The 24,839-nt window shown below is 52.9% G+C and overlaps 10 protein-coding genes across 10 annotated transcripts; 5 read left to right on the top strand and 5 right to left on the bottom strand.

The window, feature by feature from the left end:
- Positions 1-134: 134 nt before the first annotated feature.
- On the bottom strand, positions 135-4,070 carry BU25DRAFT_329595 (beta-lactamase/transpeptidase-like protein; the record flags this gene model as incomplete). The annotated part of the gene is made up of 7 exons (XM_033702322.1): positions 135-212; positions 262-496; positions 687-1,093; positions 1,150-1,751; positions 1,888-1,997; positions 2,318-3,759; positions 3,813-4,070. 7 exons carry the CDS (start codon positions 4,068-4,070, stop codon positions 135-137), a joined length of 3,132 nt encoding a protein of 1,043 aa, XP_033566916.1.
- An 879-nt stretch (positions 4,071-4,949) lies between these two features.
- BU25DRAFT_453909 (class I glutamine amidotransferase-like protein) lies at positions 4,950-5,992 on the top strand (the record flags this gene model as incomplete). Its single annotated transcript, XM_033709831.1, has 3 exons — positions 4,950-5,091; positions 5,175-5,631; positions 5,680-5,992. The coding sequence occupies 3 exons, from the start codon at positions 4,950-4,952 to the stop codon at positions 5,990-5,992; spliced, it is 912 nt and encodes a 303-aa protein (XP_033566915.1).
- Positions 5,993-7,394: 1,402 nt separating this feature from the next.
- On the top strand, positions 7,395-11,253 carry BU25DRAFT_81157 (calcium ATPase). Its single transcript, XM_033712143.1, has 7 exons — positions 7,395-7,957; positions 8,014-8,534; positions 8,583-8,853; positions 8,903-9,143; positions 9,195-9,583; positions 9,632-10,520; positions 10,573-11,253. Exons 1-7 carry the CDS (start codon positions 7,659-7,661, stop codon positions 11,200-11,202), a joined length of 3,240 nt encoding a protein of 1,079 aa, XP_033566914.1. The 5' UTR covers positions 7,395-7,658; the 3' UTR covers positions 11,203-11,253.
- Positions 11,254-11,303: 50 nt separating this feature from the next.
- BU25DRAFT_436457 (uncharacterized protein) lies at positions 11,304-12,475 on the bottom strand (the record flags this gene model as incomplete). The annotated part of the gene is made up of 2 exons (XM_033708948.1): positions 11,956-12,475; positions 11,304-11,722 (listed from the first exon to the last, which is right to left on the bottom strand). The coding sequence occupies exons 1-2, from the start codon at positions 12,161-12,163 to the stop codon at positions 11,304-11,306; spliced, it is 627 nt and encodes a 208-aa protein (XP_033566913.1). The 5' UTR covers positions 12,164-12,475.
- An 876-nt stretch (positions 12,476-13,351) lies between these two features.
- On the top strand, positions 13,352-15,021 carry BU25DRAFT_81111 (glycoside hydrolase family 16 protein). Its single transcript, XM_033712142.1, has 5 exons — positions 13,352-13,956; positions 14,003-14,018; positions 14,069-14,294; positions 14,347-14,887; positions 14,942-15,021. Exons 1-5 carry the CDS (start codon positions 13,765-13,767, stop codon positions 14,981-14,983), a joined length of 1,017 nt encoding a protein of 338 aa, XP_033566912.1. The 5' UTR covers positions 13,352-13,764; the 3' UTR covers positions 14,984-15,021.
- Positions 15,022-15,024: 3 nt separating this feature from the next.
- Positions 15,025-16,594, bottom strand: BU25DRAFT_406036 (ThrRS/AlaRS common domain-containing protein). The gene has a single exon (XM_033705180.1). It carries the CDS (start codon positions 16,395-16,397, stop codon positions 15,060-15,062), a length of 1,338 nt encoding a protein of 445 aa, XP_033566911.1. The 5' UTR covers positions 16,398-16,594; the 3' UTR covers positions 15,025-15,059.
- A 382-nt stretch (positions 16,595-16,976) lies between these two features.
- BU25DRAFT_427558 (uncharacterized protein) lies at positions 16,977-17,852 on the top strand (the record flags this gene model as incomplete). Its single annotated transcript, XM_033708455.1, has 1 exon — positions 16,977-17,852. One exon carries the CDS (start codon positions 16,977-16,979, stop codon positions 17,850-17,852), a length of 876 nt encoding a protein of 291 aa, XP_033566910.1.
- Positions 17,853-18,266: 414 nt separating this feature from the next.
- On the bottom strand, positions 18,267-19,353 carry BU25DRAFT_453904 (uncharacterized protein; the record flags this gene model as incomplete). Its single annotated transcript, XM_033709830.1, has 3 exons — positions 18,267-18,607; positions 18,660-19,246; positions 19,316-19,353. 3 exons carry the CDS (start codon positions 19,351-19,353, stop codon positions 18,267-18,269), a joined length of 966 nt encoding a protein of 321 aa, XP_033566909.1.
- Positions 19,354-20,584: 1,231 nt separating this feature from the next.
- BU25DRAFT_81074 (uncharacterized protein) lies at positions 20,585-22,167 on the top strand. Its single transcript, XM_033712140.1, has one exon. The coding sequence runs from the start codon at positions 20,894-20,896 to the stop codon at positions 22,106-22,108; it is 1,215 nt and encodes a 404-aa protein (XP_033566908.1). The 5' UTR covers positions 20,585-20,893; the 3' UTR covers positions 22,109-22,167.
- Positions 22,168-22,226: 59 nt separating this feature from the next.
- On the bottom strand, positions 22,227-24,715 carry BU25DRAFT_444757 (uncharacterized protein; the record flags this gene model as incomplete). Its single annotated transcript, XM_033709402.1, has 2 exons — positions 23,231-24,715; positions 22,227-23,179 (listed from the first exon to the last, which is right to left on the bottom strand). Exons 1-2 carry the CDS (start codon positions 24,360-24,362, stop codon positions 22,227-22,229), a joined length of 2,085 nt encoding a protein of 694 aa, XP_033566907.1. The 5' UTR covers positions 24,363-24,715.
- Between the last annotated feature and the right edge of the window lie 124 nt (positions 24,716-24,839).

The raw sequence follows: 24,839 nt of genomic DNA, 5'->3' as shown, positions 1-24,839 counted from the left end.
GTGAGGCGGAGGGGGTGGTTGGGAAGCTGGGAGGGCATCTGAAAGAACGGAATGGAAAGGCAGCATAAGAGAGCAACTGAGAAATGCAAGGTCTTGTACACTGTTCGCCCGTCCTTCGACACAGGAGACTATGGTTACTCCAGGTTATCATAAATCGTCTTCTCGCACATGAACCACGCCGAAATAACCTTCGGGTCACCGTTGGGTAGCACCTAGTCATCGTCAGTCCAAAACTATCTTGTCAAAGTGTTCATCGCTTACCTGGCCCGCAATGAACCCAGCAACACCCTTCTCACGGTCAATCCACCAGAAACAGTTCGCCAGCCCCATCCACCAGATCGTGTTTCGGCCGCGTCCAGAGGGTCCGGCTTCGATGGTCAGGAAACCCGCGTATGTCCAGCCTTGCGGCGGGTTGCCCGGCTGTGGGTAGAACTCGGGAACTGCGGCGATGAGCTCTGGGTTTGCGGGGGGTGGGCCGCCGCGGGCGAAATCGGGCCTGGGGAGGCGTTAGTAAGTTGTGTCGGCAAGGTGCATTTACATGGGAAAGGAGGGGTCGGGTGCTGATGTGTTGCGGCGGGAAGGAGGATCGTGTGCTGGAGTAAGACCGGAGAGAGCAATATCGGGGGAAAGGGCTGAGAGAGATGCTCATGGACTGCGGTGTAGCGAAACAGAAGGAAGGGACGTACTGGTTCGGGATCTGGTTCTCCCAGAACAGCTCGACAGAGGAAGGTTTCAGGATTTGCTTCCCCGTCGTCGGACTTGTTCCCTCGTTCAGAATCGCCGCGAGAATCTTGACGTATTCTTTTGGCTTCGTGAAGAGGCCCGCGCCGCCGGACTGGAAGTATGCATCCTGCTTCTCTGGGCTATCTTGCTTGAGTGCATTTCCGTAGAAGTGGTCGCGCACGCGGAGCTCGCTTGACTGAGGGTCGCGCTGATGGATCTCTGCAAGATTGGACTGTGCGGAAAAGGGAGGGAACATGGTCGCGCCCTTCGTGTCGACCTCGAGAGGTGCGAAGATGTGCTCTTTGAAGTAGTCGCCTAGGCGTTGGCCGGTGATGCGTTCGAGGATTATGCCGGCCCAATCGATACTAATCTAGCATTTGTCAGTACAACCGTGAGTAGTGGGAGGCAGTGGAAGGATGGACGCACGCCGTACTCCCATGTAGAACCAGGCTGGTTGACGAGTCGCGAGTTGAGGATATCGTTCACGTCGCCCTTTTGGCCTTCGATGTCTCCGGGAGTTTGCAATCTAGGGTCAATGAACGAGTATCCAAAGCCCGCTGTATGGGCGAGCAGCTGCCTCAAAGTGACTTGATTCTGCTGGTCTGCGCCATTGACGCCGTCTGCGTACACCTGCTTCTTGCTGATCTCAGGAGCATACTTCTTGACAGCCTCGGCATCGTCGAGACCGATCTTGCCTTGCTCGACAAGCTGGAGTAAGGCAATGGCGGTAACCAGCTTCGTACAAGAGGCGATCCAGAAGAGGGTGTCTTCGTTGACGGCTTGCTTGCTGTCGATGCTGAGGTTTCCTGCCTGATACTCGACAAGAGTCTTTCCGGACCTGTCGACGGCGTGGAACGCTAGACCGGGTGAGCCGGTTGGTCCTTCGCTGGTCGCCGAGTCAAGGAGGGACTTGATGTCCTGGACACCCTGGTCAGAGAGAGGCATATTGAAGAGTAAGATTGGGGTATTGCAAGTCGTTTGACTGTCTATGGACTGCTGCGTAGCAGCTGCCGGTAATAAGGGGTCTACTTATACATGACCACGGAACGGCTCCTGACAGGGCTGGTCAGACGTCGAGTGTAACCCGTCCGTGAAGCCTAGTTGGGTACCACTTTCTTACTGTACCATTAACTACTTTTGTCGTGCAGCTCAAGCAGTCAGAACGCCACACGTTCCTTACAGCAAAGTAATTGATGCGAAACGACCAAGGCAGCTCAGTGAGCCAACGAAACAGGGAAGTGGGTAGCTTTCTTGCGTAATCCGCACTTGAATTGCTACATCTTTGACGCGGCTATATGAAGTGGAGAGTCCCTTACAGCTTCAGCTTCCGCACGTGTACCCCGCAGTGGGGCTTAGTGCACGCCAAATGGGGTCTTGGAGCTGTCAATTTATGGCCAAGTCGCTACGATGATCCACTGATGGACCTGGGCTAAGAGAGGGGATGGTTCACCTGCACCCGAGGTCAGGCACGCACAAAGAGAGCCTTCCGTTGTAGCAACTGCTTTCAGGCATAAGCTAAGGCTGGAAGGGGATCGACCGCAGCTTGCTACTTATGCGTGTATAATGATGATGCAGTGTGCTGTAAATGGTTTACCTTCCCCGAAGTGTTGCAATTGCGCCCTTCAGCTCCTTAAGCGCAGCCATGACCAGAGGCACGGCAACGGGACCCAACAATGGCAGGTAAACAGCCACTTTGTGCTCATCAGGGAAGTAGACCTGGCCGACCATGGAGCGTTCGAAGAAGGCCTTCTCTGCTTCTACTTCTGCGGCTCGCGCGTGTTCCAGAGCGCTTTGGAACCGACCTTCCCGAAGATAGTCGCATGCTTTTTGTAGCTGAGCGATGGTCGAGTCGGCAGACTGAGCCACGTTGTCGGGCACTGGGATAGAAGGTAGTTTCTGGTAGACTTGAGCCAATGCACCCAAAGTCGAGGAAGCTGAGAAGATGAGTGATGCGGCTCGTACACGTTCGAGGGTCGAAATACGTAAAGGCAGCGAGGCAGGAGCTTGTGGCAATCCGAACAACGAGGTCAGCTGGTCTGAGAAAGTGTGCATGGCCGGGGCAAGGTCTTCAGTGGTCAAGATGTTGGGTGTCACCGAGCCACCCGGGAGGTTCAAGATGTGAACACCACCCCATTGAGGAATCAACCAGTTGTTTCCTGCATTCTCCTTGACCAACAGAGGGGACTGGCTGGCGTCTGGAACGTAAAGAATGAAGTTTACGGTAGGTCCTTCGCCGATGCTCGGGCTCAGCGGCCATTCAGCAGCATTGACGAAGCCACTGAGATCTTCTCTACGAAGCGTCCATGCCTTCAAGCCCTCGTCGTACTCGGGTTGGTGGATAGAGGGTGAGAATGTGGCATACAACTGGACTTGAGAATCAACAGTGAAGTTGCTGATACCAGAAAAGGACTCAAGCAATGGTGTCAGATAGGTTTGAAGAGCGGCGTCAATGTTCCAGGCAGATGGTGCGTATGACGGGCTGAACAACGAAAAAGTGAGATGGTAGGTCGGGGCGTACTTCAGGGCCCTCGTCGACTGGCGGTCCAGCTCGGCATGCTTCTCGGGAGAAAATGCCTTGGTCCTGGCAGCTGGTGCTCCGGGGTGGGCAGCCAACGAATACGCTAGTTGAGCTTGCTCTTCAGCGAACACTGTGTGCAGCTCCTGTGCTATGAAAGTTGCGAGCGGCGAGCTGTTCGAGGATTGCGCAGGGAGCTGACTTGCAGAGTAGTACACATCGAGTGTAGGCAAATACGGCTGTAGCTGCGATCGAGGCGTCTCCCCAGTCTCCACTTGGATCATGCGAATGACCAGAGCGATATCTGTATCGTCAATCCTGACACTCGTTCCATCGATAATCACTTCTTGGGAAGCGTTCGCAGTATAGGAGGTGGCGGCGGGCATGAGGCGAAGATGGTGCGCAGAGAACTCGTTGAGGTCGTCGATAGCATGCTGTGTCAAACGGACCAATTGAAGGGCGTCCTGAGAAGGAATTGAGGCTTCGACAGCAATGCGTAGAGGGAACAGGGGCTTGCATATCTGGTTAGTGTTAGCATACATACTACAGAGAGGTTGTGATCCTATGTACATACCTTCCCTTCAGCCCAATCCGTCATATCCTGCAGCGGAAGCTCCGCTCTGTAGATGGCTGTCGTCTTCCACCATACTGGCAGTCCAATGAGGACGACGACAGCCCAAAAGGAGAGGATGGCTGCGCGTCGAAGCCATATGCCCTCTTTTGACTCGAGTGGGGGTAATGTCTGTGCTTTCGTAGGTTTTGGAGTAGTCCCAAAAGACTCTTTAGTCGATTCAGACGCGGATGACGCGTCGGCCGCGTTCGGTGGTGCCATGTTGCGGGTGTTCACTGTCAACTCCAGGGCTTTGGAAGATGCACGCTAGAGACGATGCACAGACGCAGTTCGGTCATCCCACCCATCGTTCGACTGAGATTCCACAACGCTCATCCATATATAGGAGAGTGACTCACGACACGATATGTGTTGTTTCCATTAAAAAAAAACCCCCTTGTATCACAGCAGTATTTCAAAATCTGGTTGTGCGAGTTAGATGAAAGTTGAATGGGCAAGATAAGCCAATTGATAGGCCACAGCACAGGCTCCATTGCCGGATTCAGCCAGCACCAGCTCATCGCCCAACTTGCGATGCATACATATGCGAGTATACCGTTGTCGCACAGCAACGTATGGGTGGGCATTGACATGAAAGAATGTGTGCACAGACTGCAGCCAGACCGTGGCGTGAAGACCCTCCAAGCTTCAAATGCTGCTGAGCTTTTGAGAAAAAGGAAGATTCAGGGGAGCGAAATGCAGTGAACACGATACTCCCTGCTCTATTGAAGCAATTGTTTGGGAACGCTCGACTGCCGTCTCTCACGTCGTCAGTGCTCGGTGATGTTGCCTCAGGCTGCGTGGGCCGAACGGTTTCATCAACGCGCTAAGATAAGCGGCGTGCCGCCCCACTGAACTGCAACGCTTTGAGCTTTGGGTGGCTCCTGCCGCGCGGGGTGCGTCGCTCGTTTCCTGGGGAAGCTTCACGGTGACGCGACTGGCATGGCACGAGGGGCAGGTGACCCTCAGCTGACCATACAATACCCCTCGCTCTGCTGCTCGAATCCATCTTCCTCACACGACACTTTTAGTCTCAATCATCCACCATTCCACTCTTCACCCCAATTCTCGTTATCCAAATCCCACCCCAAATCATTCAAGATGAGTGCAATCGCTGACGGCACCGATGGCTCCGTTGAGAAGGTCAAGGTGCTGTTCGCCCTCTTCCCTGGCTACAACACCCTCGACGTGGCTGGTCCACTCGAGGTCTTGAGCCGTTCTCTTCAAAACCCCAAGGACAAGTGTAAGGTTCCCAGTCAATTGAGCTTGCAAAACGTTCTTTGTTAACTACAGCCCCAACTGAGCCCTTACTGACACGTACGCCAGCCAGCAAGGCCTTCGAGTGCCAGTTTGTTGGCCCCGCAGCCGCCATGACCTCTGTCCAGGGCCTCACCATCAAGGCCGATATGGACTACGATGACGCCAACGACGAGCTCGAGGACTTTGATGTCATCATCGTGCCCGGTGGTGAGGGTATCTTCGAGGTCCTCAAGAGCAAGACCGAGCCCCTCAACCTCCTCACCAAGTACGTCGAGTTGCAGGAGAAGAACCCTGCTAAGGAGCGAACCGTCCTCGCTATCGACGTCGGCTCCCTCTTGCTTGCCCAGCAGGGTATGCTTGAGGGTCTGGCAGCTACAACACACCCAGACTACTACGTACGTCTGGAGACTCTCTGTCAAGACGCTGCGAAGCGTGACATGTCCATGCGTACCGACGTTATGGAGGAGCGTTACGTCGTCAACAACGCCCGCTTTGACTTGGGTGAAAACCCCGACGACAACCCGTAAGCATTCCCTCGCACGCGTCAAGAGAGACTTGCTCACACGAACAGATACATCATCAAGAAGGACCGCTCAGGTGCTATTCCTGACGGCACCACGACTCAGAATGGACGCAGGATGTCCATTGCTCGTAAGGGCAGCAACGCTTGGCGCGATTCACGCCGCCGCGAGTCCATTGCCAGGCGTGCCTCCATGCCGCTGGGCGGTATGCGTGTCATCACCACGGGTGGTGTCACTGCAGGCCTCGATGCCAGCCTCTATCTGGTTGGTACCTTGGCCTCTCACGATTCGGCTCTCGAGGTTGCTCGCGTTATGCAGTACTCGTGGGTCAAGGGCGTTACGGTCGATGCGATCGACGTTTAAACGGCTCGATGAAGCGATGTAATTTACGATATTGGACTGAAGTGTACCCGGCGAGGTCACCAGAAACAAAATGTCGGGAATCTGGAAGATTTACCATGACTTGGAGGAACACAACGAAGCAACTACGAATGTCAACAATTGAAGTGATCAAATCTCACTCTGCCATGATCTTGCCTGTGAGTTACGTACCAGATGGTAGACAAGCTCAACGTCTTTCCCAGATGTTCTCGTCATCACGGACTTGTTGCATGAGGCGTCACCATGCTAAGTGTGCGTCGAGCTCTCACCGTTCGCTAACCTGCGGTATAGTAAGCTTCTTGCAATACTTTTGAAGCCAATCTGGTGTTTTCGCCCGTCGAATCATACTGGGTCGTAAATAAAAGCCCGGTCAAGATGTTCCTCTTGCATGCTTCTCGGCAGTAATCCTGCCCACAACAGGTCAGTGGGCCAGGGTCGGCTGGACAGTCTTGATGTAATCTAGCACAAGCAGAAACTTTAGGCCTCACTTACAAAGAGGATTGGCACGGGGCTGCACCAGTGCTTCCCGTGGGAAAACACCAACGGCGACTACCTGCCCTCCACCCTGCTCACCGGTCGATCTGGCATGGCAATACGACACCCCACGCTGCACCAACGGATCGAATGAAGAGCGTGGTATGTATGCGGGTTCCTCAAATGCGAAAGAGCTACAAGACGGTAGTTGCTCAGTGTCTGAACCAACATGTCGACCTCGCTTCAGTGGGCTCCGCAGTGACGCTCACACGATGCATCAATGCATCACGGACGTCAGCATATGCTTTGCACAAGCCTCTTTCCGTAGCTCTTAGCGAGTCGCTAAAGAATCAAATCCAGTATGCATCCATCTCGGGCGATGTGAACACGAGAAGCTGGGTCGATCTGCAACCTGCAGTGCCAGGGCGCGTGTGAAAACGCACCTCGAAATCCAGAATACTGGATCTGAACGCGGCAGCTATCGACAGCCGGAATGCAACGCTCAGTAGCCACAATATTTGATTTTGAAACGCGGTATCCAAGAATTACAAGCGTCGTACAGGAGTTTGTCGTCAAGCGGAAAACCCTGTGATTGGCGCAACCGAGAAAGCTTAAGCGCTTCGCACATTTAGCGTGGCTGTGCATCACGTTCAGATATCATAAATCGCTCATCGCTAACCAGCAACAGCTACGAACATGACAACGACACAAGGAAATTGCGCTTCACGTGCAGCGACGCGGCGGTATTCCTGATGTGAGCACGATTGACACATTGCATCTGCCTGATTCGTGTTATATGAGCGATTTAACGTCAAATCCCACGACAAAGGCTGGACATCGCTTTGTACCATGGCGTCGGTGAAATCTCTCGACGGCGATGTACCCGCTCAAGTGTTACATCGGGGAGCAGGCAATGTTGGGTGAAGCGTGGGATGCACGTGTTTGACACGGCTGCGCAGCCTGTCTGGAATGGTTCACTGGTACGTAGGAATATCATTCCTCGTTTGAGAGAGTTATATAAATCGCTCATCCTCACTGCATTCGAATTCCCTCTTACCTCTTCTCTTCTCTTCGGTCCCACATTCTCTGCTCTACCTCTCTCTCTCAACTCCACGGGTCTGCTGTATAACAGCCAGCTTCCCAGTGCGACTTCTCCCCCTTCCCTTCGCCAACCATGGACAAAGAGGACAAACCAGTCCAGCGGATTCGTTTCGATGCTGCAGATGAGGAAGCAGGTCATGGAGCGCATGAGCGCGCGCTGCAGCGCCATCGCCGTCTCTCGCGTCAGAGCAGTGTCGGCAGTCTCTCCATTCACAGCGCAGGTGGTGGCACAAGAAATGTAGACCCTGGAACTGCGCTACCTATCACGTACCGTACACTTTCGATCGAAGTCGACGAGGAGAAGCAGAAGAAGCAGTCCGAGGTCAAGCGCGCAGAGGAGAAGGGCGCTGTTGATCTTGCCGGTCTTGAATGGTACGTTGAACGAACAGAGATTTGATCTTTTCTGACAGCTTTCTGATAACCTCCAGGCACACTCTCGATGTAGAAGAATTATGTCGCCGTCTATCTGTTGATACCAACCAAGGTCTTTCTGAAGATCAAATCAAGCGACGCGTCGGCGAGTATGGCAGGAACAAGATTTCACCTCCCCCATCAGGTCTCGTCGGCAAAATCACAGGCTACTTCTTCGGCGGCTTCGGTAGTATCCTGCTCGGCGCCGGCGTCCTCGTCTTCATCGCATGGAAGCCTCTTGGTGATCCTCCAGCAGAGGCTAACCTGGCACTTGCTTGTGTTTTGATTGCTGTCTGGCTCATCCAGGCTGCTTTCAACGCATGGCAGGACTGGTCTACCAGCCGTGTAATGGCTTCTATTGGCACTATGCTTCCTGACCAGTGCATCGTCATCCGCAACGGTTCGCAGGCCAGTGTATCTGCTCTGGACCTAGTTCCTGGAGACATCATCGTCATCAAACAGGGTAACAAGCTGCCTGCCGACGTTCGCTTTGTCGAAGTGTCCAGCGATGCTATGTTCGATCGTGCTATCCTCACTGGTATGTTTGCAACTCATACGACTCGTTCGCACAACTGACAGTATCCAGGTGAATCGGAACCAGTACACGCAACAGTCGATTCTACCGAAGACAACTACCTTGAGACAAATAACATCGGCATGCAAGGCACGCACTGTATCTCTGGTAGCTGCTTAGGTGTCTGCGTCGCGACCGGTGACAGCACCGTCTTCGGACGTATTGCAAAGCTCACATCAGACCCCAAGACTGGCATGACCCCTCTGCAGAAGGAAATCTTCCGCTTCGTGCTCATCATCTCGACGTTCATTACAGTGGTAGTCATTGTCATTGTCGTCCTCTGGTATGCCGGCTGGTCGTTACGGATATTAGTCCTGCTAACAATGATGCAGGGCAGCATGGCTGCGCAAAGATCACCCGGGCTGGATCAATGTCCCTCTCCTGATTGTCAGTTGTGTATCGGCTGCGGTTGCTTTCATCCCCGAAGGTCTCCCCATCGCGCTTACGACGAGTTTGACTATCGTTGCCAACATCATGAGGAAGAACAAGATTCTGTGCAAGTCACTGAAAACAGTCGAGACTCTCGGTTCGGTCTCAGTCATCTGCTCGGACAAGACTGGCACATTGACTAAGGTGAGCACCTTTCTACTAACTATCATCAGAATGCTGCTGACCATTGCGAAGAACAGCATGGTTGTCACCGACATCTACGCTGCGGGCGAAGAGTACACACCTGAAGCAGCCCGCGACCTCATGGCTGTCCTACGATCTGAGAACAACCTGGCCGCTCTTTCGAAGAAGAAAGAAGACGTCATTGATCGAGTGCGCATGCTCGCCGGTCTTTGCAATTCTGGAGAGTTCGATGCCGCCACAATGCACCTTCCTATCGCAGAACGCAAGATCAACGGCGACGCAACGGATCAGGCTCTGCTACGTCTGTCAGAAAGCCTTGGTTCAGTGGCTGAGCTTCGTCGTGATTACAAGAAGATCTTTGAGATTGCTTTCAATAGCAAGAACAAGTTCATGGTCAGACTCATGAGCTCGGCTGGCCAGAACGCGACCGGTAACAACACGTATGTGCCACACGATTTGATACATGAGTTTCTAGCTGACCACAACAGAACACTGATGATCAAGGGTGCACCTGATATTCTGCTCGGCCGCTGCGACACCCTGCTCGACGATAAAGGCGAGGCCGTGCCTCTCACCACAGGTCAACTTGCCCGCATCGAGCGTATCAAGGACGACTGGTCCCGTCAAGGCAAGCGTGTCATTCTGCTAGCTCAAAAGCCTACCGTCGCTCCATTCTCGGCCAACCACGAGAAGGAGGTCCTTGTATCCGCTCGTCAAAGTCTTACCTTCGTCGGTATGGTCGGCATCGTCGACCCTCCCCGTGATGAGATTCCCGATGTCGTTCGCATCCTCCGTGGTGCCTCCATTCGGATCTTCATGGTCACTGGTGACTTTAAGCTTACTGCACAGGCTATTGCAGAAGAGTGCGGCATCATCTCCAACTCCGCACTCGTCGACGATATCAGCGCTCTTAGCCGCGACGGCAAGATCGGAACAACAAAGCAGTCTATCGTCTTGAGCGGACCGGAACTCATCACCCTCAACGATGCACAATGGGACCAGCTCTGCCAGTACCAGGAAATCGTCTTCGCACGCACAACACCTGAGCAGAAGCTCCGCATCGTGAAGGAGTTCCAGTCTCGCGAGAACATTGTCGGAATGACCGGTGACGGTGTCAACGATGCACCTTCCCTCAAGGCTGCCGATATTGGTATCGCAATGGGCAGCGGTTCGGACATCGCCATCGAAGCTGCTGACATGGTCCTCCTTGACTCTTTCGCCGCAATCGTCGAAGCAGTTCAATACGGCCGTCTCGTGTACGACAACCTGAAGAAGACGATCGTGTACCTGCTCCCTGCAGGTAGTTTCTCCGAGCTTTGGCCCGTCATCACCAACGTCGCATTCGGTATTCCTCAGATCCTATCATCCTTCCTTATGGTACGTTCTCTCTACATCATCCAAGCTTTTCTACTCTGGCTAACGCCCACAGATCATCATCTGCTGCCTCACCGACTGCGCCGCCGCCATAACCCTCGCCTATGAGAAACCTGAAGCAGACGTAATGCTCCGCCCACCCCGCAACCCGCGCAAAGACCGCCTCGTCAACACCCGCCTCATCTTCCACGCATACTTCGTCGTCGGCCTGCTCCAGTGCTTCCTCTCCTTCACTATGGCGTTCTGGTACCTCGAAACCCAAGGCATCCCGTTCACCGCCATGTGGCTGAAGTACGGCGAGTACGACCCGCAGTACGACACAGACTACATCAACGAGAAAGTCAACGTCGCAAGCAGTATATACTTCGTCACGCTGGTGGTTATGCAGCTTTTCAACCTGCTTGCCACGCGTACTCGTCGCTTATCTATCTTTCAGCAACCGCCGTTGTTCAACAAGGACACGCAGAACTGGCTGCTGTTTCCTAGTATGCTGTTTGCGATTGTAGTTGTTTTCATTTTCTGTTACATTCCTAGCTTGCAGAACACCATTGATACCAGGCAAGTGCCGGTTGAGCATTGGTTCTTGCCGGCTGCATTTGGGTTTGGCTTGTTGATACTGGATGAGACAAGGAAATACTGTGTTAGAAGATGGCCGCAGGGATTGCTTGCGAAGATTGCATGGTAGACGGGTATGTTTTGCATTAGAGTTTTTGGTCTTTGGACCGTAGAGGTAGAAACAAAATATATAGTCTACCAGACAAGCATCCTTGAGGAGGTTCGAGTTGCCTACTCAATGAACTTGTCACACTCCCTCCACGCATCTCTTCCTATTCTCAACTCATTCAGCTTCGCCGCTGCAACCTCAAACCCAACCGCCACACCGCTTAGGATCAGCATATCCTCACCAATTCCCGACACCTCTTTGATGACTTCAGGATATCTAGCCACACTAACTTGCACACAACTCGCTACCCCGCGCTCCGCCAAGAACAAATACAAAGTCTGCACATACATTCCTACACACATCACATCACCTTCTGCCAAACTCTTATCCATACAGATGATCATACCAACTGGCGCATCGAAGAATGTATAATTTCTCATCCGCGCCTTCTCCATCCCCTCTTCTTGGTCCCTTGCGACATCATACCCATCCGGGCCATACAATTGCTTACCAAGCGCAGAGCGGTAGTGGCGATAGGATTCTGAGATGGGCGCAGTGGTGGGTTGGTTCGTTGATTAATTGATTGGTTTAACGTCCTATGTGAGTCTGAGACTAGGAGGACGAGAGGAGCAGTAGCTCCTCTGGTAATGCAAAGATTTAGTTACAGGAGGTTGAGTTCAATGAGAGTACACACGCAGTGGTGGGTTCAAGGCCGGACTTGACTGCGTCGACCAGGGCAGTGAAAAGACGGTGTAGGGCGTCGCCTGTGACGACTTTGACGCGCTGAGACTGCAGATTGGAGTTGCTGGGGGTGTTTTGGGCGAGTGATAGGGCTTCGCATAGTGGGGAACGGGTGTGGGAGGAAGGAGCGGGTTGAGTGTCGGGTGAGCAGCAGGAAAGTGAGGGTTCTGAAGGGTTGGGGCGTGGTAGTCGATGATTCGTCTTGGGGATTGACTTGTGCGGTCTCGTTTTGATGTTCCATCCTGAATGATCTTGACGGTACTTAGTGGTGGTTTAGTGTTGTTTGCATTAGAGATATGGTGGATACTGCTCGTCAAAGTGCTTTTTTGATGTTATGTTCATCCTGTGACATTTGATGCATGATGTGCGCCCGAAGTCGTTCAATCCAGCTGGTTTAGCGCTCAATAGCTAGGGAAGCTACAATGCTAGGTTGCTCGCACAAGCGACAGCTGTTTACTCATCTTGAACGTTAGTCTGGCAATGCACCCAATTTTCGATTCCATCCATCTATTCTTTCTTCGTCAATGCTTCATGCAATACGATTCTTCGCGATTGAGAAGTCTGTAAGAAGGTTGAAGGAGCACAGGAGGTTATCCGGGCAGGATGCTTCCCTCAAGGTCATGCGCTAGTTCCCAGATGGACCTAGTAACTTTCCCTGCTTCGACTCCCGCAGCGCTCCCAACCATCAACTTCCCGTCTCGAGCTTTTCGCACGGGTCGTCCTTTTCGCAGAGCAAGAGTCTCTCCCACCGATTTACGTGTTCCCGAACCCAAGCGTGATCCGCCTGCGCACGAGCAAAGCGCTGCAGGCCCACGCGAGTGCCCCACGTGCGAGCGTTCACCCACTTCGAGTATTATCACCGGCTGAGCAGATCATCTCCGAGAGCTCGCGTGCGCTGTGCGATGTGACCCCAAGATCAGATGAACGAAAATGCGGGGTCGGCAAAGCTTTACTTCGGTTTACTACGCGTACTCGAATTGTGACTAGTTCACCTCGAAACGCTGTCCTCTGGTAGGTCAAAGGCCGAAAGTGTATGGTGAATTTCTATCTTCGGGGACATCAACCAAACAAGCGTTTCTAGACTGCAGCACGATTCCAGTTCATATGCAATCCACCTGGCGGCTGTTGCACGACTTTGTTCAAATCGAACGTTCATTTACACTGCTCGGCACCTCTAAGGACTTCCAGCCCCATCCTCGAAGGCGAGAGACTACGACCAGACCACATATGAGTTGGCCAGCATGTACCTCAACTTGACACCTAATTTCTTTCCCAAAAGCGCTACGACCTAAGCTCACACGCGCTGTTATATCCGCGGAGCCAAAGTCTGGTTTGATGAAGCGCTAAGGGCCGTTGACCACTCACATATAACCGTTCAAGACTCTCCAAAAGCACCCCGGAACGTCTCAATCTCCCGTGCGAGGCTACACAGGGCTACTGTCAGCCTCTATAGCACGAGCGCTAGCTTTCCATCAGGAGGCATATTCACGCCTACTATGCGAGCTCTTCTAGGTTCCTCTTTGGGCTTGTCTTCCGCTGTATTTCTGTCACACCGAAGACTCTTCACTCTAATCTTGAAACACATTGCAACAGTACCAGGTTGTTTTTCCGGAATCGTCCAATAGCATACTGTACCACCATGCCGAGGAGGTGAGCATACTCAGGAGTGCAGCTCATTTTTATGACATGCCGACTGAAAGCTGGCATGGTTCGAAGGCGAGGTCGGCATGTGGTAGGTTTGACTTCAGGGGATAACGACTTGCATATAAGATATGCGGTGCGGTCCAGGTTGCACCTTGCTGTACGACCACAAGATTATCTTTCTCAATACATACTGCAGCCATGTCTCTGAAGAGATCAATCGCGACTCTTCCGCTGCTCTGGCTTTGTGCTACAGCTATCCCAGCTGGATCTGGCTGGTGGCCGAACGGTACATCATCAGATATTGTCGGAGGCGACTTTAATACTGCAGCGTATGGTCTGATCGATACATACGATGGCACTAACTGGCTGAACATGTTCGATGTGCAAGCTGTGAGTGGCTACTTAATGTGAACAAACACCAACTGATATCAGACAGATAACTGATCCTACACGTGCGTTCCACAGAAGCTACTTTGTCATATGTACTGACAGCCCACAACAGATGGCTTCGTCGAGTATGTCAACGTACAGCAAGCCCAACAGTTGGGTCTCCTTCGAGCACAAGGGAGTCAGGTCTACATGGGAGTAGATACTACATCTGTGCTGAATCCTAACGGTCCTGGGCGAAAGAGTGTTCGTATCCAAAGCAAGCGAGCCTACAACCAAGCCCTCGTTATCGCCGACTTTGCTCACGTTCCAGGAAGCAATTGTGGCTCCTGGCCGGCATTGTATGCTCACCTCCCTCCATCTGTTTAGAGGCAGTCACTGACATGAACCTAGCTGGATGGTCGGACCCAACTGGCCCAACCAAGGCGAGATCGATATCTACGAAGGCGTGCACCTGAACACCTACAACCAAGCTACGCTTCACACCTCGCCCGGCTGCGTACCTTCTGTTGGTCCTGGTGGCGAAACAGGACGCCGTGTCGCAAACGCAGACTGCGGTACTGGCGGCGGTTTCAACGGCTGCGGCGTCGAGTCCAACAATCCGACCTCCTACGGCACAGCATTCAACGCGAACGGTGGCGGTGTGTATGCCGCGCTATGGACGAACTCGGGCATCAAGATTTGGTACTTCGCGTCTAGAGATGTACCCGCAAATATCAGGAATGGCAATCCTGACCCTAGCTTGTGGGGTACACCGGCTGCAAACTTTGGACCAGGGTGCGACTACGGGACGAAGTTCAGGGATTTGAATATTGTGTTTGACATCACATTCTGTGGAGATTGGGCTGGTGGTACCTGGGGTCAGACGTCCTGTGCGCAGGTCAATCCAAGCTGTAATGCGTATGTGGCGAGTCAGCCGCAGTCGTTTGCTGATGTGAGTTACCTTCTGTACCGTTGCTCTGCGAATTGCGTGCTGACACAGAGACAGAGCTACTGGATGATCAACTCAGTTAAGGTGTATAGTGTGTGAGTATGGGTCTTTTGGCACGCATTTCGTTCTTGCACGTGAGTCGTTTGATTGTTGGACATCATTCTGCTCATGCATATCACAATTCCTCCACTGCTGTCTTCAACGCCTCAATTTCGCCCTTCTGCCACTCAGTAACCTTGCCTTGCCATTTTTCTCCCCTGCCACCTCCCTTCGCTGCTTTCACTATGTCTTTGACTTTGGCTGATAAGCCCTCCACCAATTCTGTCTTTCCAGTGATTACCAACGAGCCAGGTGTTTTCGTGTCGCCAGTACACAGCACTACGACACCCTTGCCCTTGAGCACATCTCTGAGTTCAATGAGAACGAGGTTGAGAAAGTCTAGCCCATCATCGGCACGGTGCGAGAACGCGCCTACAGCGCATTGCAACGTCTCCTTGATCTGCTGGGCCTCGAACTTCGCAATCCCTGAGAGCATCCTCTTTTCCCTTTTCCTTGCTTCTGACAGTTGTTCACTAAGACCCTGTACCTTCGCTGCAACCTCTTCGGGTGCAGCGCTTGATGAGAGAGATATAGCGATGTTACGGAGACCATTGATCGACTCAGTGGCCATATTGATAGCGCGGTCTCCAGCGGTGAAGAAGAGTCGGCAGTTGGTTCCTCGTATCGATTGCGTATGGTGCAGCAGGATCAGACCGATGTGTGATGTCTGCTTGAGATGTGTACCGCAGCAGGCATTGTAATCCAAATCACCAATCTTGATGAATCTTACTACACCCTTCTCTCCATCGTAATCAGCCGGCAGGCTCGACGATCCTTTGCCTTCCGGTGTTTCGACTGTCACAGGCAGATTCTCGCGTATTACCGCGTTGCACTCTTGTTGGATCCTGACGATCTCCGCATCTGTGGGTTTTCGTGGTAGCTCAACGTAGTTCGTCTCTCCAGATTGCCCCATGCTCCAGCCTAAGGTTGGCAGGTCCATGCCGTCCATGATCGCAGAGAGCAAGTGCTGACCTGTGTGCTGCTGCATGAAATCCCATCTTCGTGCGTAATACACCGTCTGCTTGACTTTCATTCCGATTTCCAAAGGTGCCGGCGAGAAATGTACACACCGTAGCCCATGCCGTTGAATGTTCTCGATTGGTATTGCGCTCATCCCTTTAACGCCGAGTGGTGTGATGAAGCCATAGTCGGTAGGTTGCCCTCCGCCCTCCGGGAAGAGCACAGAGTCTGCAAATTCAATCATCCATGTTCGTTGTGTTGCTGATTCCGCATTGCCATTCACTTTCGAAGGATCTGTAGATTTCTTCGATTTCGCTTTGCCATTCTGCGGGTTGCCTTTTGGTGGGATGTATTCGTCGCACGCGACAACCTCCGTCTCCAGTGTCTGCAGATAAGAGTCTTTCTGACATGACAAAGCGCCAACAATGCTCGGTGTAACAACAGCTATCGCCATATTTGCGCGCCAGAAGATACGAGTGAGGTGTAGGGATTGCGGAGGTTGTGACTTCTTGCAATGAAAGTTGACTCACGCAGGTTGTACGAAGGTAGAAGTTGCGTGAGAAGGTAATCTTAGTAAGCGTATTAGTTTGACAATGTTCTCCATCCATGAAGCGACGCGTCCCCAACACGATCTCTGAATACCCCAATCGAGGGGATCAATCCAAATGCGCTGCGATGTATAAATGCCATACCTCCAAATAGTGAATAGCTGAGACTAGATGGGCCTAGATCCGGGACACATCCGCCAATAGCAAAAGTGCAGTGTGCGATTCCGCTCGTATAGGATCCACCTGCGTCATTTCGAACATGCAGAAACACCACCACCAAGGTTCTGGAAGTCGTCGTGAAACTCCAGAAGTCACTTGGATTCGATTACTCATCATCAGCACCTCTTCGATGGAATCTACTACGACTTGAATTCAATTCACATCATGACGGGAAAAATATCAATGACGTAGCCTGTTCCAAGAGGCTGATGTGCCAGTGCATGCATTTCGGCTCTGAAACATTTTTCATCCCAGTACTGCAAGACATGCCATTGCCGACTCATGCTGCAGTGACCCGCTTCGTGGCCTCACTTTTGCCATTCAAGGAAAACGATGTTCCGCTCCTCTACCACGTACCGCGAAGACACCGATATGACGCAGAGCTTGCCCTCATCGACCGCATCGTCCTCTCGATAACGCCTACACCAGGGGTATATGACTTCATTGGGCATACCGAAACTTACCATCCACCGCGCACGCTATGCTTCCTTCATCGGCCCTGGCAACTTGACCGGCGCGCAGTACGTGGAGACACGCTCGTGCTCTCGAGCCATACGTCCTTCGACGAGAACCTGACAGTCGGATGGAACCCACCGTTAGCAACACGACTTGGGATGACTGAGGAGAATTGGTTCTGTGTACAAGGATACAAGGGAGACGCGACAAGGAAGATAGGCATTGTGGGCTCCGTTTCCATACCGCGATACACGATCCTCGAACGCATACAGGGCGAGTTTGGGCAAACAGAGATGATACAGGAGGGCCAGTCTGACGAAATACGCGTCGTGGCCATCATGAACGCATTCAACGAAGAGGAATTGATGCGCGTGCTGGATATGGCGCAGGAGCGCACATGGGTACCAGACGCAAGTTTCGAGGCCCGAGGGCGGCATGTATTGTATATTACAGGCCAACCTCGTGAGAGTGGAATGTTGGCTGCGACTGCGCTGGGTCTGACCGTTGCCTGCGTCGGACACAAGACGACTGAAGAATGGGGCATACGGTTCATGGCCGCAGCACTGAGGACCGCGTATCCGAATGTACCTGTGGAAGAAGTCTGTGAAGAAGAGGAACCAATCATACGGAAGCCCGTGAAAAATGTAGTGGCTCCTGTCTCAACGCCCGTGGAGGTCATGCAATGAGGGAAACCCGCCAATCGACATGTTTACCGTCCTGTTGTATTGCCTTGCTGCCTGCCATACGCCCCGAAAGAGTCACGCGAGACGACGAATGAGCCGGCAAGTTTCATTATCTCGTTCCGATACTTTTTGGTAATGCACTTGCAGGAGAGTCGGAACAGTTGGGGTGCGTAGGATCTATCTTCAACTGTCCGAACAAACAGCTCAAGTCTACTTGCCGGTTAGCTACGCACATTCAAACAGGGACAGCCTTTGATATGTTCCTAGTGCATTATGATGGTAGAGGCTATATCCGCTAAATGAAGGACTGATATGTCCATGTAAGTTCGCCAAACATAGATACAAGAAGTGAAGTTCGCATGCCAGAAGCAAAGCGCTCTCAGGCAGCGAAAAGTAACAGCGACCTCCCTGACAGACTCATGGCCTCGTATCCTCGGTCACCACACCCAACCCTTGCGGCTTAGGCTCAACGGTGTTCTCTGTCTGCGACGCCTTCGGCGAGTGATGAGGCGATACCCGACAGCTCGGACCAGTAGACAGCTCAGAGTACCTGTGATGCGTGCCAGGTCTCGAAGCCTCAGCAGGAAGTTCGGAGTATCTGTTTGACGGGCCGACATCTGCTTCCATCTCCTGAGGACCGTCTGCGGTGTGAGCCCACTGCCCTTGTGAGTAAGGGCTTTGGGTGTAAGGGTTGCCTTTGCCTGTTGGCGCTATGCTCTGGTAGTAGCCTCCGTTGGTGGCGGAATATGTTGGTGGTGCTTTCACTTGAGTTAGCCGAGGACGCATATCAAGCTTTTCAGGAGAACTCACGTGACTGGGCAGCGAAGTTGGGTGAGTTCGGATCAAAAGCTTTTCCACCTTCCATCATAGGGCTGACGACCTCTACGGTCTCACCACGTGCGGTCTGCTGGCTGCGTCTCCTGCGGAGGAGGAAGAAGACAATGAGACTAATGATCAGGACACCACCTAGTGCTCCACCGACCGCACCACCGATGGCAGCACCATTGGACTTGCTGTCTCTTTCACTGCTGCTGGATGTTGCGGAAGAAGTCGCACTTGAGGTCGACGATGTGCCTGACACAGTTTGGGAAGCGATGTAGAAGGCGATCTGCGCAGGTTGATCCACAAAGGCAGGTGTCAGACTACCATCGGGACATGCAGGGTTCGGCCCACATGGCACTGATTTGCAACATCCCCAGAAGGTCTTTTGGCCACCAGGAGAGCATGTGTAGAAGTTGCTGTTGACACCACAACTCGCGTCGGGGAACTTCTCATAGTTCGACTCATTAAAGGCTACAGTGCGAATGCTTCCTAGTGCACATCCAGTCGAGCATGGGTCGGTCTCGGACGCACAACATCCTACGAATTTTGATGTAGAAGTCGACGGGCAGGCATACCTGTGAAGGTCAGAAGGTGAGCTCAACATGAAGCAGTCCATCGTCTGGCGCTAGTTAGGTAAGACGTACCATTTACCACCAGATGGGCATGTAAAGTCGTCGGCCATTGTGGTATCAAGTTGAGAGTACGCGGAAGTATTCTTTGACTGACAAAAAGGCAAAAGAAAGACAATCAACAGAATGACGGGGGAAAGAGGAACTGAACAGCGAAGGAAGTGGGCCATGATGACTGCTGATGTGATAACCAAGTGGCACAGCAATACTGATCTAGGATCAACAATGAAGGCACGGCCTGAGGTGCCAACAGGAAGGGTTATACACCCTGCACAAATGCCTCAATGAACGTAGCACCTTAGACGTTTGCGCACCGCCATTGCGCGCATAAGTCCAGCCTCCACAGAGCCTCCACTGGAGAGGTCAACGATTCCGAACACGGTGTAGCCACATGCCGTTCCGCAGGTCGGCTGAGTTGTTTGCTGCAATTTTGGTGTTGCGTGAGAAGCTTATTTCACTTGGGGTAAGCGGAAGTGAGCATTAAGTCGACTGATTGCCAAATATGGTTTGGTATATGCATGCGCCGCACGCCCCGACTTCAGCTCATGTCGGATTGCGGCCATAGCAGTAGGTTAAGGACGCCTCGAAAACACCCTTTGTTGTTGTGGAGTATTAATCGACTGTGTCGGTGAGGACCTCCAAGTTACATTCGGCAAGAAATTGCTGCCTTTCGTGAGTTGTGCTGGGTACCTTGCGGACGTACTCTTGTGCGGAGAAGACAACATAAGATTACATCGGCTTGTGGCAATGTCTCAGAGACCATTCGATCATCGGCAGCTTGACTGCACCCGAGAGGCCTGTAGTCGAAGATTGGTCGTCTGGGACAGCTTGTGGCTGGGGGCCGGACTGCCCTACGCTCATGCAGCTGTTGGTGAGAGGCGTAAGGCTGAACGCGGTGGAAATAACTTCAGGTCGCGGCACAGCTCGTATACAAGATTAGGGATGTGCACACCGTTGGCAACGAGTGCGAAATGACCTCGACACTTTGTATCCAGCACTCAAACAGATGTGCTTCCTGCGCAGCATTTTTGACTGTCAGTTGCGTAGCGCCTGAGGGCCTTCAATCTTCTTCTTGAAAGACAGCCTTCTCAGGCAGCCAGAGGTAGAAGCCAAGGAGCTATATTTGCCTTAGATGGTAGCCCGTCCAGACATGCAGACACATTATGTGCAGCTTCGGACCGGCCGTACCAGTACCGGAGTTGTGCACCCACACCGCAACGCACCTTCCATTTTGCAAGGCGTCTTACGAACCAACGTGATGCAGAAGGATACATTCCTAGGCCTAGGAAGACAGCCAGAGAGGTCATTGCGCCATGAACAAAAGATGGTGTTGGGGAATAGAAAGAGTGAAGGTACAAAAACTTCCGCGGTTCTTGCCCGGATGACTCGCACCAAGTTAGCGCACCCAGACCTGGACCCACTTGCATCTTCTACTTCACCACCATTACGATGATCCAGATCTCATAGCTCTCAGCCTTAGTGAAGCGCTTTGCGACCCCGCTTCTGAAGACAACAACCACCTTTCAATGCTGCCACAAGGATCTCATCCTTGCGCCTAAGGCCGACAGTGCATTTGCCACCATACCCACCTCCATGGACTTACCATCTAGCTTGTCTAGAGACATATCTCCACCACGGGCGCCCAAACGGAGAAAAACTTCCGAAGCTCCCTCTCCTTTACCACGTGCTGAGCCTCGCTACGATGCCAGAAACGACCCCACACTCGCAGCTGTGGAGGCCGGCAGGGCAAAGATCGAAGACCACCTGACGTGCTTCAAGCACCACCTGGCAAAAGCTTCAAGAATTACACCCTTAGATGGGGCACGATTGTCAATCAATGGTTTTGCTTCTTTGTACAAGAGCAATCAACATCAACATGGCCACCACTTCGTCATTCATCAGCACAACCACCCTAAGGCAGGTGTGCATTATGACCTCCGTCTCCAGTTCTCTGCGACAAGCTCCGTATCCTGGGCTTTTCCGAAAGGGCTCCCCGGGAATCCGAACTCCAGACAACTAGGACGAATAGCCATTGAAACACGTATCCACAATTTGTGGAACAATTTGATCGAATCTGCATCTATGAAGACAGGGTCACTGCTCATCTGGGACACCGGGACATATACTGTACTCTCGCGTAAGAAAGACGAGAAAGAGATGCCAAGTCCACAACTCACCGACAACGAGTCCGATGTGGATGAGAGGACATCTGGAAGGCTCAGAGATGGTAAGCACGAGAACGAGAGACTTATCGAAGCCTTCAAATCCCGCCACATCCGCCTCCGCCTCCACGGCACCCGACTCTCAAAGAACTACACCATCACCCTACGTCTGCCCTCCAACAACGAAATCTCCCAAAAATCAGCCGTGCGACGCAGACAAAACAGACCGGTCGCAAGGAGCAGACGGCCCAGCCACACATCCGACTCCGACATCGCACCGCTCACGACTGTCAACATCGATCAAGACGAGGTAGAGGTTGACGACCTAGACACGGACTCCGAGGAAGATGCGCTCACATGCACCCGAAACGCCTACCCAGGCTCAACAAACAGCATCGGTTCGATCCACCAACGGCGGTGGTTCGTGCTCCTCGATCGACAGAGCAGCGGCTTCTCTCTTGAGAACGGGCGGTGGATGAGACGTCTGTTGCCGAACGGTGAGCTAGGCGGTTTTGACCCGTTTTTGGTCACAGGTAGAGACCACGAAAGGAGCGTAGTCACCGGCCGCTTAGCAAGCGAGGTTGAGAGCGACGAAGGATGCGAGGGGTACATTGGTCGGAGGGGGTGGAAGGGCATCGAGGACTGAAGCGCACCTCGAAAGCTGAAGGACAGGAAGGGAACCTAGCTCGATATTCTACATCTACAATAAACAGTACAGATGAGACACGCAAAGGAATGGAAGTCTAGTGGTCTAAGTGTACATTCTATGTCGCGCGAAGCTTAACGCTCCTCGTACTTCGTCGCTGAATACTTTCGTGCCCCACCGCAGCACCGCCCCTACTCCTCTCCGTCATGATCTCAGCGGACCTTTCTGGGCTAACGCGCTCCTCAGAGCCCCTCTTCGTTCTAACCTTCCTCTGCTTCCCAGCAGTCCTCGCCTTAGCCACAGGCGGCGTCGACACCGCCGACGAAGCGGGCGTTAGAGCAGGCGTCTCCGCAAGGGTCATGGCCGGCGTGTGCAGAGTCTCTGGCTCTGTGGCGGTGGTGGGTGTGCAGGGTCTAGTTTGACTAGGCTCCCGACGAAGCTCGCTGTTGCTCTTGTACCATCCGTAGGTCTGAGTAATCTTCTTGCGCTTCGCCGGCACCTCCTCAACTATCTTAACTCTCTCCTCGGCCTGTGCCTCAACAGTCGCATCTATGCTCAGATGCTTGCGCTTCCTCGTTGCAGTCGTCTGGTACGCCGGCACTGTTAGCTCCGTAGCTTCGGGAAGTGGGTGCTTGCGTGGGCGGCCGCGGGGCCTCTTTGCAGAGATTGAGACATGGGTAGCTACCTGGGTAGCTGCCTCGGGTTGTGCGGGTGGGCTTGGTGGGAGGGATGAAGAGCGGATGGACGCTTCGGTGGCGGCTTTGATGCGCCGGATTGCCGGGGAGACGTCGTGGTCGTTGCGTGATGATGGTTCAGGAATAGTGGCTTGAGGGGGAGATGGGTTGCTGGAAGGTGAGGAGAAGGCGACAGGGAGGTTGTCGTAGTGGTGGTCAGCCTCGACGGTATGGGAGGAGGCGTCATCGCCTGGTCCGGATGGCAAAGGTTGCTGCTGCTGCTTGTTGAACAAGGTCTCAGTTGCTGATGGTGCGGAGCTGATCTTGCTGCTGCCGGTGCTACTTGTGCGAGGCCTAGTGGGCGTAGTGTTGACAGCGCTGCGGACTACGTCGATTACTGTGATAAGGTTAGCACATCTCTTATGATGAGATTCGTGGAGTGACCTACGAGCCTGAGGACTGTCTTGCTGGCCAACGTCCAATCGATCTAGGAAAACACGTGGGGCGTATTTGTAGTCTCCGTTTTCCTTCGTTGTGTCGTCGCTCTGGTTGAACGCATCAACAGCCTTGTGAAGCTCATCAACAGTTCCGAACTCGTTGACCTTCGCCATATCCGCCGGGTCGATCGCAGGTAGCTTGAACCGTGACCCAGACTCATACTGAGCCTGACTGTTGTGGTGGACAAGGCGAGGATCGTTGAACGATACACCGTTAGAGATAACGGGCTCAATCTTCTCCACGTTACCTGTAGTAGCAAAGTCCCAATGAATCCGCATGCTCTCCCCGTCGGCCATGTGAATAGTTTCTGGAAACGGTAGAGATTCTGCAGCGTTCTTGTACCAGTTCTCTGGGTGGTTTCCAGGATCACCGTAGCGGTAGGTCCTCTCTATATCGTCCTTTCCGTTGAGCTTCGTTGTGCGTCGACCAGGTGGGCCGTCAGGCGTCAGAGGACTAGAGTCCATAAGGTACAGAGCCCCCTCTGTCGCTGCAGTGTAGTACTCAGGCATCTCCTCGTAGTCGTAAACGCTAGAGTCTGCGTCTACAGCATCCTCGAACTCACGCAGTACGTGGTCGACCTTTTGTTTGACACGGCGATACAGCTTGGAATCGCAGTCGTAGCCATGTCTCGATATCTCGTGTATCAGACTTTGGTTTATGCGCTGAATGCGTTCCATGTAGGTTGTAGGTGGATCGTTACCTCCCTCTGTGATAACGTAATGGTGGGCTTGTCTCAGCAGGTGATCGGTCTCATCGCGTTCTGGCATCTCCTCTTCGCTGGAAGAATACGAATCTTCTGCATCAGAAAGACCGAGCTCAGGGGTTTGGGTGAGCGCGCGAAGTTGATGTCTGGCTGCCATGTCGTAGTTGTTGAGTCTGTATGTCCTGAGTTGTGTTGCGCGCTCGCGGGTATAAGCGTATGGAGTTGCAGGCCTAGCAAACAGACCTAGCAACCGGTGAAGCAGGAAGTGATAACAAAGACAGACAGAACATGCGAGAGCCCTCCTGTTGAAGCAAGCAGCTTGTCTATTAACGACTTCTCTGTTGTCAAGTCGAACAAAGCCACCACAATAGAACGCCATGGTGTATTCCAGATGCGGATGCCTCCTTGCAGCGTGCCTTTGCACTGAAGCGACAAATCCTCTTTTTGTACTCAGCAAAGCACGTCAATCGCGGTCGTGCGCTCGATTATCGCACGGATGTCACCATTATCGTGTTTCACGATTAGACCTTGCATGACCGCCATGCAGTTGAGGGTCGTTGTGCTATCGGACCCACGGTCTTTTGGGGGCTTCCAATACCGTTGGATAGACAACTTAGATGTAGTGTAGCACGACACCTACGCTAGGGCTGAAACAATGGAAAGCAACGCACTCATATCGGAAGACTGGAGCTGAAGGGTCAGGGGCTGATGAAAAGTCAAGGCATCTCTCTCATAGCCAGTGCCAATACGTATCACTCTCTCACAGCTACAATTGTGTAGTGAGTTCGTGTAAGCCTAGGACCACACCACATGACTGCCCTGCAGGCATGACTAATGCGTCTGACTACTTTCGAGC

Source organism: Macroventuria anomochaeta (assembly GCF_010093625.1).
Source record: "Macroventuria anomochaeta strain CBS 525.71 unplaced genomic scaffold BU25scaffold_2, whole genome shotgun sequence".
Classification (NCBI taxonomy): Eukaryota; Fungi; Ascomycota; class Dothideomycetes; order Pleosporales; family Didymellaceae; genus Macroventuria; species Macroventuria anomochaeta.
This window is presented reverse-complemented; position numbering and strand designations above follow the sequence as displayed.

Coding starts and splice junctions, on each gene's coding strand:
- BU25DRAFT_406036 (XM_033705180.1), bottom strand. CDS start 16,397: ATGGCGATAGCTGTTGTTACACCGAGCATTGTTGGCGCTTTGTCATGT.
- BU25DRAFT_81157 (XM_033712143.1), top strand. CDS start 7,659: ATGGACAAAGAGGACAAACCAGTCCAGCGGATTCGTTTCGATGCTGCA. Junction 9,144..9,194: donor AGACTGGCACATTGACTAAG/GTGAGCACCTTT, acceptor ACCATTGCGAAG/AACAGCATGGTTGTCACCGA. Junction 10,521..10,572: donor TCCTATCATCCTTCCTTATG/GTACGTTCTCTC, acceptor TAACGCCCACAG/ATCATCATCTGCTGCCTCAC.
- BU25DRAFT_81111 (XM_033712142.1), top strand. CDS start 13,765: ATGTCTCTGAAGAGATCAATCGCGACTCTTCCGCTGCTCTGGCTTTGT. Junction 14,295..14,346: donor TGTGGCTCCTGGCCGGCATT/GTATGCTCACCT, acceptor ACATGAACCTAG/CTGGATGGTCGGACCCAACT. Junction 14,888..14,941: donor AGCCGCAGTCGTTTGCTGAT/GTGAGTTACCTT, acceptor ACACAGAGACAG/AGCTACTGGATGATCAACTC.
- BU25DRAFT_81074 (XM_033712140.1), top strand. CDS start 20,894: ATGGACTTACCATCTAGCTTGTCTAGAGACATATCTCCACCACGGGCG.